Source organism: Rhincodon typus, chromosome 13 (genome assembly GCF_021869965.1).
Source record: "Rhincodon typus isolate 14 chromosome 13, sRhiTyp1.1, whole genome shotgun sequence".
NCBI classification, from domain to species: Eukaryota; Metazoa; Chordata; class Chondrichthyes; order Orectolobiformes; family Rhincodontidae; genus Rhincodon; species Rhincodon typus.
Window position 1 is genome coordinate 27,538,956 of NC_063344.1, and position 15,100 is coordinate 27,554,055.

The following is a 15,100-nucleotide window of genomic DNA, read 5'->3' on the forward strand; positions in this document are numbered from 1 at the left end:
GGGTCTAGGCCTGAAACATCAGCCTTCCTGCTCCTAAAAATGCTGCTTGGCCTGCTGTGTTCATCCAGCTCTATACCTTGTTATCTTATATTCAAGCGCAGCTTCCTTATGTCTTTTTCACAACATACTTTCCAACCGTTCTTGATGTCATCTGTGAATTTAGCTGCAATGCCTTCATTCCTCTCATCTAAGTCATTAATTAAATTGTAAGAAGTTGAAGGTCCAACACAGACCCCTTTTGGAATGTCACTTGTCACATCCTGCCAAAGACTCCTTTAGTATACCCTGTTTTCTGCTAGCCAGTTAACCTTCTATCCATGCCAAAATGTTACCCTCTAAACCACAAACTTTTATTTTTCACAATAACTATTGATGTGGAACTTTGTTAGATGCCTTCAGGAAATCTAAACGTATTGCATCTACAGACTTCCCCCTTCAACTACAGCATGTATCAATCCTTCAAAGAACTCCATTCTCATAAATTGGTAAAACATAATTTCACTTAGAAAAGGCCATGTTGGCTCTTTCTGATCACCTTTAACTTGTCTAAGTGCACAGCTACAATCTCCTTAATGATCGATTCTAAGGACCTTCTCCATGACAGATGACAAGTTAACTGGCCTATATTTCCAGCTTTCTGCCTCCTTCCCTTCTTAAAAAGAGTGGTTATATTTGCCACTTTCCAGACTGAGTGAGCCTTGCCCAAATATAGGAAATTTAATAATAACATACCTACTATTTCATTAGCACCCTCTTTTAAGATCCGAGGATGAAATCCATCTGGGCCCAAAACTTGCTAGCTCACAACTTCATTAGTTTGCTTAGCACCACTTCCCTTGCAACTGTTATTTCACAAAGTTTCTCTCATCCTTCTATCTCCCTATGCACAGCTGTTACTGGACTGCTTTTGTATTTTCTGGAGTAAAGACAGAGCAAATCATTGAGGGAGGGACACCGGACCTGAAACGTTAACTCTGTTTTTTCCTTCATAGATGCTGCCAGACCTGCTGAGCTTTTCCAGCAAGTTCTGTTTTGTTTCCTGAGTGCAAATCGTTTGTTCATTTAATCTGAAATTTCCTTTTTATCTACTAATTCCCCATTCTTACTCTCTGGAGAACTAACAATGGTTTTACTTACCCCTCCATTCAAAATACCCTTAGAAACATCTGCTATCTATTTTTACATTCCTAGTTGGCTTCCTCCCTCTGAGGTAATTAATTAATCCCGTCACATTACATAATACCAAATCTAATATGACCTGTTCACTGGTTAGTTCCAAAACATGCTACTCTAAGAAACTCTATCAAAAGCAGTCTACGAATTCCTCGTCCAGGCTATGACTGCCGATCTGTATTTTCCTATTTAGATATAGTTATTCTTGCTTAGGCTATCCCTTTATCACATGGAACCAATATTTCTTCTTGTATCGTTTGTCTGACACTGTGATTAGGGGACATGCAGACCGCTCCCACTAGGGACTTATTTCCCATACTATTCTTCATCTCTAAGCCAAACTGATTTTCTATCCTGATCCCCTGAACCAAGGTCAACCAGGGCTATCCCTCCACCTTTACCAAATACTTATTTTTCTTGAATGTTATATGCCCCTCAAATTCGGGACCTAATCTCTGTTATCCTGAAGCCCTGTCTCCATAATGACTATCAGATTGCATTTATTTACTCTAATACAAGCTACTCATAGAATCAGAGAATCCCTACAGTGTAGAAACAGGCCATTTGGCCCAACAAGTCCACACCGCCCCTCCGAAGAGCATCCCACCCAGACCCATTCCCTACCCCTGCATTTCCCATGTCTAACCCACCCAACCTAAACAACCCTGGGCACTATGGGCAATTTAGCATAGCCAGTCCACCTACCCTGCACATCTTTGGACTGTGGGAGGAAAGCGGAGCACCCGGAGGAAACCCACGCAGACACGGGGAGAACATGCAAATTCCACACAGACAATCACCTGAGGGTGGAATCGAACTCGGGTCCCTGGCGCTGTGAGGAAGCAGGGCTAACCACTGAGCCACCATGCTGCCCTACTGATTCATTTACTTTGTTAATTTGCAGTTCAGCCTCAGATCAGCTCAAATTCTGAGCCAAAGCTGCTCAAACCTCAGTTGTGTCTTCAAATTATGCTGCCAAAGCACAGCTTGTAGTTGTGAAAAGAAGGGACCATAGATAGATCCTTGAGAAACTCCAATGGAAGTGAAGCTACTTTGTAAGATTCTCTAGTTTCAACTGGATAGATTAAATTGGAACCAACTAAGTACCTGGGTGATAACTCAATATAATAAATTAGAATTTTTTGATTACTTATTAATAACGGAGCTGAAATGTGACAGATGGCTTTAAAATCTTTGCATTTGAATAGTGCCTTTTACTAAAGAAGTTAGTTGCATAATAAATATTCCACAGTACTTGACAGTCTTTAATAAAGACAGAATAGAGAACTAACCCTGATAATAAAGATAGAAACAAAGAAGATAGGAGCAGGAGGAGGCCATTCGGCCCTTCGAGCCTGCTCCACCTTTCTTCATGATCATGGCTGATCGTCCAACTCAATAACCTAATCCTGCTTTCTCCCCATAACCTTTGATCGCATTCGTCCCAAGTGCTATATCGAGTCTTGAATACATTCAATGTTTTGGCATTAACTACTTCCTGTAATAATTAATTCCACAGGCTCACCACTCTTTGGGTGAAGAAATGTCTTTCATCTCTGTCCTAAATCGTCAACCCTGAATCCTCAGACTGTGACTCCTGGTTCTGGATGCACCCACCATTGGGAACATCCTCCCTGAATCTACTTTGTCCAGTCCTGTTAGAATTTTATAAGTCTCTATGAGATTCCCCCTCATTCGTCTGAACTCTAGCAAAACAATCCCAACCTAGTCAATCTCTCCTCATGCGTCAGATCCGCCATTTCCATAAGATTTCCATAAAGGCTGTAGTAAGAAAGGAATACGGGTCAGAAAGTCAAGAAGTAGAATTAGTATCGGTGGAGATTGGGAATAAAAAGGGTCAGAAAGTGGACAGAGTTGATTCTTAGCCCATTAATGGAAATTATATCATCGGGGCAGTAAGCATGAAACAACTGAGACATGTGACAAAGACAATGTAATAATTATGAGGAACCCCATTCTGTATATAGACTGGACATTTCAAATTGGTGATGTAGTCCAGAAGATGAGTTTGTAGAATGCTTTTACGATTATTCCTTTGACAGTTTTTTGCAGAATTAACTAGGATAAAGCTATTTTAGATACAGGATTATCTATTGAGAAACGGTTAACCAGTAATCTCACAATACATGATCATCTTGGAAAAAGTGATAACAACTTGATATTCTGTTTAAGAACAACATACTTGAGTCCAAAACAACAATCTTAAATTAAAGAAACCTAGTTACATATATTGTAGATATGAGGGGAAGGGTTGGCCAGGATTGAATACGTACATAGGCTAAAAGCTACAACAGTAAATAAACAGTGGAATTTTTTTTAAAAATGTGTTCAAAATTCTTAAAGAAAATATGTTGTTACAAAATAAAGACTTTAGAAAGATGGCCTATGGATAGTTTACATGCATAGTTAGGTATTGTATTAAGAGGGAATGCTTCTAAGTTTAGAAATGAACAAAAGACGACCAAAAAGTCAACAAAAAAAGGAAAAAAAGAACAAATGTAAATTAGTTAAGAACTGATTTTAAGAGCTTTCATCAGGACATAGAGAAGAGTAGCTAAGTAAATATTAAAGGCAGAGACATTAGAAATTATTATGGGGAATGAGGAAAAGGGAGAAACACTGAACAAATATTTTGTGCTTGTCTTCTAAGTTAAAAACAAAAATATCAGATATAAAGGGTAACCAAATGGCTAGTAGCAGTGAGGAATTAAAAGACCTGAAGATCAAAAGAGAAAATATGTCAGAGAAAATTAAGGAACTAAAATCTAACACCCTTAGTTCTAAAAGAGATAGCTGCAGATGAAATGGATCCACTGGTTGCGAGCTTCCAAACTTCTCTAGATTCTATAATGGTCCGAGCTGATTGGAAGCTAGCATGTGTAACATTGCTATTCAAGAAAGGAGGCAGCAAGAATACAGGGGACTAGCAGCCAGTTAGTTCATTATGAGGAAAACACCAGATCTATTATTACTAATACTAATCTATTATTAAGGATGACTTAACAATGCACTTAGAAAATCAAAGTACGAGCAAAGTCAATATAGTTTTACAAGAGGGAAATTGTACTTGACAAATTTAGTAAAGTATTTTAGAGAATGCAACGGTAGATAAAAGGCAGCTGGTAGGTGCAGTATAAGTGGATATCTAAAAGGCCAGAAAAAGCAAATTAGGAGCTCATGAAGTTCAAGGCAGTATATTAGCAGGATAAAGGACTGGTTAACAGAAAGCAGAAAGTAGAGATAAATGGGGCATTTTCAAATTGGCAGACTGTAAAGTAGTGAACCAACACAAGGATCAGTTCCATGTCTCAATCATCTCCAAACAATATAAATGACTTAATGAAGACACCAGGAGCAAGATATCTAAGTTTGCTGATGATACAAAGCTAGGTGAGAACAAATTCTATTAGGAAATTGGCTGTAATAGATGTATAAAGGTTGTATAAATGGGCAATAAGTTGACAAATGACTAACATTTGGAGAATTCAGATTAATCCCTCCAGTTGTAAGGCCTGAAAAGTAAATTTTCTTTGCAACACATGAAACTTTTAAATGTTATTATTCAGAGAGCCTAGGCTATACACATACAAGGAACACAGAAAGGTCCCAAGCAGGTGCAATAAATACTTCTTAAGTCAAATGGCATATTGGAATTTGTTAAAAGAAAAATTGCAGTGAATAATATTGATGTCTTGGTGCAATTGCACATGGCTGTAGATTGACCATATTGAAAGCACTACATGCACTATTGTCTCTATATCTAAGGTAAGGTATACTTGTCTTGAAGGAAGTATAGCAAATGTTCACTAATATTGGTTCACTAGATCACTCAATCAACAATCCAGGTGAAACCATCCATGCCGAACCTAACTGTACACACCACTATGACATGTTCAATCCACCTAGTGCCTGTTTTCTGCCCATAAAGCACCCTTCCCCAGCAAGATTTACCAAGCAGAAATCCTTTGGATCAAAGACTGGAAAAATACAAAATTTTTTAATTCAGTGACTGGATGTGGCCACCACTGGCTAGGCCAGCATTTATTGATCATCCCTATTTGTCCCAGAGAAGATGGTACTGAACTGCATCCTTAAACTATTGTCGTCTTAGGGGTGCAGGGCTTCCCACAGTGCTGTTTAGAAGTGAGTTCCAGAAATTTGACCCAACAACAGTGAAGGAATGGCGATATAGTTCCAAGTCACAATGATGTGTGGATTGGAGGGGAACTTTCCCATGCATTTGCTGTTCTTGACTTCTACTTGTGGGTGTGGAAGGTGCTGTCAGAGGATCCTATGTAAGGGACTGCAATGTATCATGTAAATGGTATAAACTGCTACAACTGTGCATTGGTGGGACAGGGAGAGAATGTTTTAAGGTGATGAATGGAGTACCAATCAAGTAGGCTGCTTTGTCCTGGATGGTGTCAAGCATCTTAGGTTTTGTTAGAGCTGCAAACATGCAGGCAGGTGGAGCGTATTGCATCACATTTCTGATATATAGATTGCAAAGAGGACTGAGAATGCATAGCCCTGAATATTGTTTCTAATTAATTAATCATCTAATTCCTTCTTGAATGCGGTAGTTGAACCCATCTCCATTACACTTCAAGGCAGTTCCAGGCCCTAACTACTCACAGTTTAACAAAGCTTTTCCTCTCAATTTGCTTCTTTTGCAAATTACCTTTTATATGTGCTTCCTTGTTCTTGACACTTACGTGACAGAGAGCAGATCCAACTGAGCTATTCATGATTTTGAAAACTTCTATCAAATATCCTCATAGCCTTATCCTTTCCAAGAGAACTACTCCCTATTTCTCCAATTTATGCTCTTAGCTAAAAATTCTCATCCCTGGAACCATTTTTGTAAATCTCTTCTGCATTCTCTCCAATCCATTAACATTCTTCCTAAAGTGTGGCACCTAAAACTGTACACAATACCCCAAGCTGAGGTCGAACTGGCTTCTAAGTTAGATTTGTCCCATTTAATGTCATGGGAATGCCACACATGAAGGCAGGACTTGTTTTCCACAGGACCGGTCAGTGGTCACTTCCACCAATATCATATGAATAAGGAACTAGACCCATGTGACCCTTCAAGCCTGCTCTGCCATTGAATGAGCTCATGACTGATCTGATTTTAACTTCAACTCTGCATTCCTGCATACCCCCAATAGTCCATCACCCCCTTGGTAATCAAGAATCTATCAACCTCTGCCTTAAAATACTTAAAGATTTTGCATCCACTGCCTTTGAAGGAAGAGAATTCCAAAGTCTCTCAATCCTCAGAGAAATATTTTTTCCTCATATCTGTTTTAAATGGACGGACTCCGTATTTTTAAACTATGTCTCCTAGTTCCAGGTTCTCTCACAAGAAGAAATGTCCTTTCCAAATCCCTCAGGATCTTATATGTTTCAATTATGTCACCTTTGACTCTTCTTAACTCCAGAGAACACAGACCTAGTGTGTCTAGCCTTTCCTCATAAAGCAATCCACGCTTTCCAGGTACTAATCCAGCAGTGCATCTCTGAACAGCATCTGACACATTAGCATCCAAAAGTACAGTTCCCTAGATGGAGTCTCACCAATGCCCCCATAACCGAAGTATAACTTACCTTGCATTTAATTTTTAAATTTAAAAAATTTTTTTCATTTTGTGGGAGGTGGGCATCGCTGGCTGGCCAGCATTTATTGCTCATCCCTATTTGCCTTTGAGCAGGTGGTGGTGAGCTGCTTTCTTGAACCGCTGCAGCCCACCTGTTATGGGATGATCCACAGTGCCATTATGGAGGGAATTCTTGGATTTTGACTCAGCAACAGTGAAGGAACGGCGATATATTTCCAAGAGAGGATGGTGAGTGGCTTGGAGGAGAACTTGAAGTTGATAGTGTTTTCATATACCTGCTGGCTTTGTCCTTCTAGATAGAAGTGGTTATGGGTTTGGAGGATGCTGTCTGATGATCTTTGGTGAATTTCTGCTGTGCATCTTGTAGATAGTACACACTGTTGCTACTGAGCATCAGTGGTGGACTGAGTGATGCTTATGGATGCAGTGCCAATCAAGCGGGCTGTTTTGTCCTGGATGGTGTCAAGCTTCTTGAATGTTGCTGGAGTTGCACACATCCAGGTAAGTGGGGAGTATTTCATCACACTCCTGACTTGTGCCTTGTAGAGGTTGGACAGGCTTTGAGGAGTCAGGTGGTGAGTTACTCGCCGTAGCATTCTTAGCCTCTGACCTGCTCTTGTAGCCACTACATTATGTGGTGAATCCAGTTGAGTTTCTGTCAATGATATCTCCCAGGATGTTGATAGTGGGGGATTCAGTGATGGTAACACCATTGAATGTCAAGGGGCGGTCATTAGATTGTTTCTTAATGGTGATGGTCATAGCCTGGCATTTATGTGGCGCAAATGTTACTTGCCACTTGTCAGTCCAAGCCTGGGTGTTGCCAAGATCTTGTTGCATTTGGACACGGACTATTTCAACATCTGACGAGTCGTGAATGCACAATGTTCAATCATTGGCGAACATTCCCACTTCTGGCCTTATGGTGGAGGGAAGGTCATTGATGAAGCAGCTGAAGATGGTTGGGCCTAGACCACTACCCTGAGGAACTCCTGCAGAGATCCCCTGGAGCTGAGATGACTGACCTCCAACAACCACGAATATCTTCCTATGTGTCAGGTATAACACAGAGTAGAGTTTGCCCCCGATACTCATTGATTCCAGTTTGCTGTCAAGGGCTATCACTCTCACCTCACCTCTGGAATTCAGCTCTTTTGTCCATGTTTGAACTAAATGTGTAATGAGGTCAGGAGCTAGTGGCCCTGGCAGAACCCAAAATTGGCATCACTGAGCAGATGATGCTAGATAGCACTGTTGATGACACCTTCCATCACTTTCCTGATGATTGAGAGTGGACTGACGGGGCAGTAATTGGTCTGATTGGATTTGTCCTGCTGTTCATGTACAGGACATAATTTGGCATTTTTCCACATTGTTGGATACATGCCAGCATTGTAACTGCACTGGAACAGCACTGGAGGTGCTTATCGGCAGGTTCTGGAGCACTTGTCTTCGACACAATTGCTGGAATGTGGTCAGGGCCCGTAGTCTTTGCAGTATCCAGTGCCTCCAACTGTTTCTTGATAACACGTGGAGTGAATCGAGTTGGCTGAAGACTGGTAACTGTAATGCTGAGGACCACTGGAGAAGGCCGAGATGGTTCATCCACTTAGCACTTCTGGCTGAAGATTGCTGCGAAAGCTTCAGCCTTATCTTTTGCACTGATGTGCTGGGCTTTTCTATCATTGAGGATGGGGATATTTGTGCAGCCTACTTGTCAAGTGAGTTGATTAATTGTCCACTACCATTCACAACTGAATGTGGCAGGACTGGAGAGCTTAGATCTGATCCGTCGGTTATGGGATTGCTTAGCTCTATCTATCATTGCTGCTTTTGCTGTTTGGGGTGCAAGTAGTCCTGCTTATTAGCTTCACCAGGTTGTCACCACATCTTCAGATATGCCTGGTGCTGCTCCTGGTATGCCCTCCTGCACTCTCCATTGAGCCACGGTTGATCCCTGGCTTGCTGGTAATGGTTGAGTAGAGATATGCTGGGACACGAGGTTACAGATTGTGCTGGAGTGCAATTCTGCTGCTGTTGATGGCCCACAATGCCTCATGAATGCCCAGTCTTGAGTTGCCTGATCTGTTTGAAGTCTGTTCCATTTAGCACGGTGATAGTGCCACACAACACAACGGCGGTCATTCTCAATGTGAAGACAGGACTTCGTCTCCACAAGGACTGTGTGCGATCGCTCTTACCAATACTGTCATGAACAAATACATCTGCAGCTGGCAGATTGGTAAGGATGAGCTCAAGTATGTTTTTGGTCTTGTTGGTTTCCTCACCACCTGCCACAGACCCAGCTCAGTGGCTATGTCCTTAATTCCCCTTGCAATACAGTCAGAGAGTCACAAGGCACAGAAGCAGACCCTTCGGTTCAACCAGTCCATGCCAACCGTAAACTCAAACTACACTAGCCCTACCTGCCTGCACTTAGCCTACATCCCTCCAAACATTTCTTACTCATGTACTTATCAAAATGTCTCTTAAATGCTATACCGGTATCCACACTTCTTTTGGAAGTTCATTCCACAAACAAACCATTCTGTGTGTAAAAGAAATTGCCTCTCTCGTCTTTCTTAAATCTTTTTCCACTCACCTTAAAAAATGCCCCCTCATCTTGAAATCCCTCACCCGAGGGAAAAGACACCTGCCATTCTCCTTATCTATACCCCTCATGATGTTATAAACCTCTATAAGGTCACCTCTCAACCTCCTACGCACTAGTGTAAAAAGTCCCAACCTGTCCAGCCTCTCCTTATAACTCAAACCTTCCAATCACAGCAACATCCTAGTAAATCTCTCTGAACCCTCTCCAGCTTAATAATATCTTCCCTATAACAGGCAGACCAGAGTTGGACACAGTACTCCAGACTCACCAACATCTTGGACAAGCTCAACATAATGTCCCAATTCCTATATTCAAAATGTCTAACAATGAAGGCAGGCATGCTAAATGCCTTCTTAACCTCCCTATCTGTATCTGTAACTTCAAAGAATTACATACCTGAACTCAAAGGTTCCTCTGCTCTACTAGCCTACCCAAGGCCCTACTTTTAATTGTCTAAGTCTTGCCTTTGTTTGTTTGACCACAATGCAATACCTCTCATTTATCCAAATTAAACTCCGTTTGCCACTCTTCAGCCCATTGATCCGATTGATTGATCAAGATCTTTTTGTAATCTAAGATAATCTTCTTCACTGTCCACTATACTACCAATCTTGTTGTCATCTGCAAATTTACTAATCACGCTTTCTATATCCTCACATAAATCATTTACATAAATGACAAACAAAAGTGGACCCAGCAATGATCCCTGTGGAACATCACTGGTCACAGGTCTTCAATCTGAAAAACAACCCTCCCTCACCACTCTGTCTCCTGCCGTTAACCAATTTGTATCCAATTGTCAAGCTCACCCTGTGATCAAACTTTACAAATTAGTCTACCATGTGGAACCTTGTCAAAGGCTTTACTAAAGCGCAAGTTAAAAAAAAATTAATCAAGTTTGTGAGGCATGATTTCCCTCATTCAAAATCATGCTATGTCTAATCATTCCTTGCCTCTCCAAATGCACACAAATAAACCATAGCACTTTATTAATTTTCCTGATTACTTGCTGCATCTGTATACTAACCTTCTTTCTTTCATGCATGAGGACACCCAAATTGCTCTGCATTTCAGAGCTCCACAATTTCTCACCATATCGATAATGCTTTCTTATTCTTTCTAACAAAATGGACAATTTCATACCTAACCACATACTACTGCATTTGCAGATCTTTGCCCAATCACTTAACCTATCTATACCCCTTTGTAGGCTCCTTCTTCCTCTTCACTACCCCTATCTGTTTTTATATTTTTGGCTAACTTAGCCAGACAGACACATCTGCGATTGGGGAGGATGAGATCAAGCAATTTTTTACCACCTGTTAGTTGCCTCATCACATGCTGCAGACCCAGTCTTGCAACTATGTCCTTTGGGATTCAGCCATTTTGTAGACTCATAGAAATCATAGAATTCCTACAGTGTGGAAACAGGCCCTTTGGCCCAAAAAGTCCATACCGACCCACAGAGTATCCCACCCAGACTCATCTCCCTATAAGCCACCTAATCTACACATCCCTGAACACTACAGGCAATTTAGCATGGCCAATCCACCTAGCCTGCACATCTTTGGACTGTGGGAGGAAACCGGAGCACCCGGAGGAAACTCACGCAGACATGGGGAGAATGTGCAAACTCCACACAGACAGTCACCTGAGGGTGGAATCGAACCGGGGTCCCTGGCACTGTGAGGCAGCAGTGCTAACCACTGAGCCACCGTGCCAGCCTAAACAATTTCTGTCCGTAGTGATGCCACTTTGGATGATGAATATTGAAGCCCCCACCCAGCATGCATTCTGTGCCTTTGCCACACTCAGTGCTTCCTCCAAGTAGTGTTCAACAAAGAGGAATACTGATTCATCAACCTGGAGGGTAGGGTGGTAGGTGGAAATCAGGTGGAAGTTTCCTTACACATGTTTGACCTGATGCCATGAAATTTTATACGGTTCAGAATCAATGCTGAAGATTTCCATGGCAACTTCTTCTCTGTATCCAACTGTGCTCTCACCTCCTGACGTACCTGGGGCGTTGTCTGTCAGGTAGGATTCCGTAGTGGTGATATCTGTAAGATTGTCTGTAATGTATGATTCTGTGAATATGACAATGTCAGGCTGTTGCTCGTCTAGTTTGTGGAACAGTACTTACAATTTTGGCACTAGACCCTGAGATGGAAAAGGAAGACTTTGCAAGGTTGATAAAGCTGTGCTCGCTATTTAGATTTCTGGTACCTAGTCTGATGCTAGGTGATTCTTCCTTTAGACTCTGCAACAGTTTGATAAAATTGAGCATGTTCTTATGCCATTGCAGAGGGCAATTAAGAGTCAACCCAATTGCTGTGGGTTTAAAATCACATGCAAACCCAGACAGGTGAAAAATACCACAGTGATTGGGTGATGGAAAAAAATACCTGTTCAGTTGTGTGTAACAGTACTTGTGAATATAATAAAAAGTAGATCAGGTCAGGTAAGGAGGGCAGATTTCTTCCCGTAAAGGACATCAGTGAACCAGACACATTTTTACGACACTTGACAGTAGTTAGTTGGATTATTAGATCAGTGACATCACCACTAGGCCACTATCTCCCTACTAATGATTTCTTTGTGGCAAACTCCATCTGATGAATAGCAGGCTTTGAAGTAGCACAACAGGATAGGCCCTTGCTAAATAGCTTCAGCCAACTTCCACATTTGGGCGTCAGTACAAACCCCACACACATACACACACACGCTGCACATTACTGAGGAGTACTTCTTCTGCAGTCTAAGTGGCAGAATAATCACCGTAAACTCAGCAAATTAAGAGGTGACAGCTCCAGGATTTGCATTTACTAAATAAATCAATTTGATCAGTTCCTGGGATTAGATGTGCTGAGTATATTGGGCCTATAGTTTGCGGACTTTAGAAGAAATGAGAGGTGATTGCTTGGCTGGAACTCTACTCATTGAGAATTTGATAAGAATTGCACATTTATTGCACTTAAATTTAAATTGTTAGGTCAATATGTTAGTCATCTTGAAGCAGGGGAATAGTGGTCAAAGGGCTTGCAAATTAAGAAGTTATCCCAATTCAGATCTTTAATAGTTTGGTAAAAAGTTGATAAAAGATTCTTTTTAAACTACCAGGAGATAGTGTGAACATTTTGTACTGTGCACTAACTTACACAAAGCCAATGGTTAGTGGCCATTACAAGTGTTCCTGGTCTTTAGCGTTTGCAGCTTGCCCAAAGAAATTGGAAGATATAAATGTCTGCCAAGTTTTGAGCAATGTATTTTACAGATGTCAAGGCCCTGGACACAGTACAGAAGGCGTTTCCTATGAAGCTAACAAGTCTATGAAACTAGGGCTCTTTCCATTAAAATTACGAAAGTTAAGAGAAGATTTGGTGTTAGTATTTAAAATTGAGATGTTTTTACAAGGGTCCCAATCCGAAACATCAACTTTTCTGCTCCTCTGATGCTGCCTGGCCTGCTGTGTTCCTCCAGCTCCACACTGTGTTATCTCTGACTCCAGCATTGGCAGTTCTTACTATCTCTAAAGAAAAAGCTATTTTCACAGTCCAGGTGATAACGACTAGAGGGCATAACAGTAAAAGCATTGCTAAAAAACCAAAAGGAAAAGCTGTAAGTTAGTTAATGTATGGGTAATGTGGAATGTTGGGGGTTGGTTTAGCTCAGTTGGTTTGCAAAGCACTGTGGTGCCAACTGCGTGGGTTCAATTCCCATCACCGGCTGAGGTTGCCAGGAAGAACTCTCCTTCTCAACCTCTCCCCTTGTCTAAGATATGGTGGTCCTCAGGTTAAATGACCTCCAGTCATATCCCTAACGAGACTGCAGCCGTATGATATGTTAAGACAATGGTGACTTATACACACTATGTGGAATGTTAGAAATAGCACTGGAAGAATACCCATAATGAATTGATATGGTTCTGAAATGTAAAACTTTAAAGGAGTCCGAAGAAGGTGGATAGCTTTTTCAGACAGCTGTCACAGTCATGACAGGATTTTACAGCTTCAAATGATCTGATTCTGTGTATTGACCGTTGGTTTTGAACTTGTTACTGTACACTTTTTATATCAATTATAATGCAAATAATAATGCAATTTCATGGTAACTTATACAATGATAACTAGGATTTGTGCAATCACAGTTGTCTTTGTACAGCATGTCCCAATGTAGAATTCTATCACCAGTTGTAAGTTTTACACTCTAAAGGTCAAAGGTCACAAAATTGATTACAACTAGGGCTGTATGCATTTATTCTATTCTTACTGTTCTTTTTGAGTCAGGCACAGAATTTAAGCCTCCTTAAATACTTAAATCCAAAGTTCCCCAAACTGTTATGTCACTCAACTTTAGTGGGGGAATCCATCTCAGATCACTATAGCACCTGCAGAAAAGAGGCAGAGCAGAAAACATGGAGACTCCTGAAGTTATCCACACTACAAACTGAGACACAAAGGGAATTAATTGTACAGTAAAGCAAATCAACCTCAAATCCTGTAATTATTTTTGTGGTGATTGTATAATTTACACAGTTAAATTGTACGCCATATGTTCAAGAGAAATATGAATGATAAGTACTTAATTCCCTTCTTGGGTTGGAGGCAGTCTGACAAGAGGGGAGGTTAGTTGGAACTGAGTTTGGAGCTTTTTTTTGTAAATGGTCCAACCTGAAAAAAAGTGGTTGAGGACTTACCGCCGGGCCATCGGCTGTAGTGTACCTGATGATGATCTGGAAGTTGCTGAGAGGTTTGATGGCAGCCGGCAGGGTTATCACTAGAGAGGAGCCATAGTCGGTGAAAGGGTCGAGGCGGTGACTGAGGGGCCAGCTGTTTTCCCCCGAGTTGCACCGACATTTAGCGTTGACCGAGCGGATGAGCAGCGACTGGTGCGAGTCCAGGACCAGGCTCTGGGTGTCGGGATGTAGACAGACCAAGTCCAGCACCTCCACCGCCTGGATCTCCCGGCTCGGGAAGTTAATGTCCAACTCCAGGTGGAAATGCTGGATCTGGAAATGCTGAAAGTTGGAGGCAGAGGCGATGTCGACAGGGCAGTCCCGGGACGAATTCAAACTCTCGCTTTTAGCCGAGCCGGTCACAACTTTCCGGCAGCAGCAGAAAGTTGGCCGCTCGAAGGCAGCAGCCATGGTCCAGCCAGAGGAATACAAACAGAAAAAAAACAGAAAGGTAGTGGGGGGGAAATTAAAATATAATAAATCACCAAAGTCAAACTTGGGAACACGGAAAAGATGGCGTCGATCAACTCAACTACGTGAAATCCATCAGATCCCGGGGTCCCAGAAACAAAAACAAACGAGAAAAGCAGCAGAAACTCTGAGGGACAAAATAGGGAGCCCGAGCGCCGGCAAAAACAGGAAGTAAAGGCTCCGGGCTGAGAGACTGCAGCTAGCAGGGCAACAACTGGAGGGCGCCATAGAGGGCGCATGGCGGCCTGGGACTGGGCCTGGACAGGCCAAGTCATGCTAGGCCGAGGAAGGGCAAAGGCCAGCAAGGTCAAGACCACCCGAAAGGCCAACCTTTCAGAGAAGAAGACGGCAGTGTTTCAACAATTGGTGGGTCATCCACTTTAAAACCAATCAGATAAGTTGAAGCGTAGAGCCCACCCCAACCTTAAATTTACCTGGACCATCTCTAACACCTCTCTCCCC

General features: G+C 41.9%; 1 protein-coding gene across 1 annotated transcript in view; it reads right to left on the minus strand.

The window, feature by feature from the left end:
• rnpepl1 (arginyl aminopeptidase like 1) overlaps positions 1–14,809 on the minus strand; it is a 59,991-nt gene extending 45,182 nt beyond the window's left edge. Inside the window, exon 1 of the mRNA XM_048604574.1 lies at positions 14,129–14,809. Within this exon, the coding sequence (XP_048460531.1) occupies positions 14,129–14,578 (450 nt within the window). The 5' untranslated portion in view covers positions 14,579–14,809. The remainder of the gene's footprint in view (positions 1–14,128) is intronic.
• Positions 14,810–15,100: the final 291 nt, after the last annotated feature.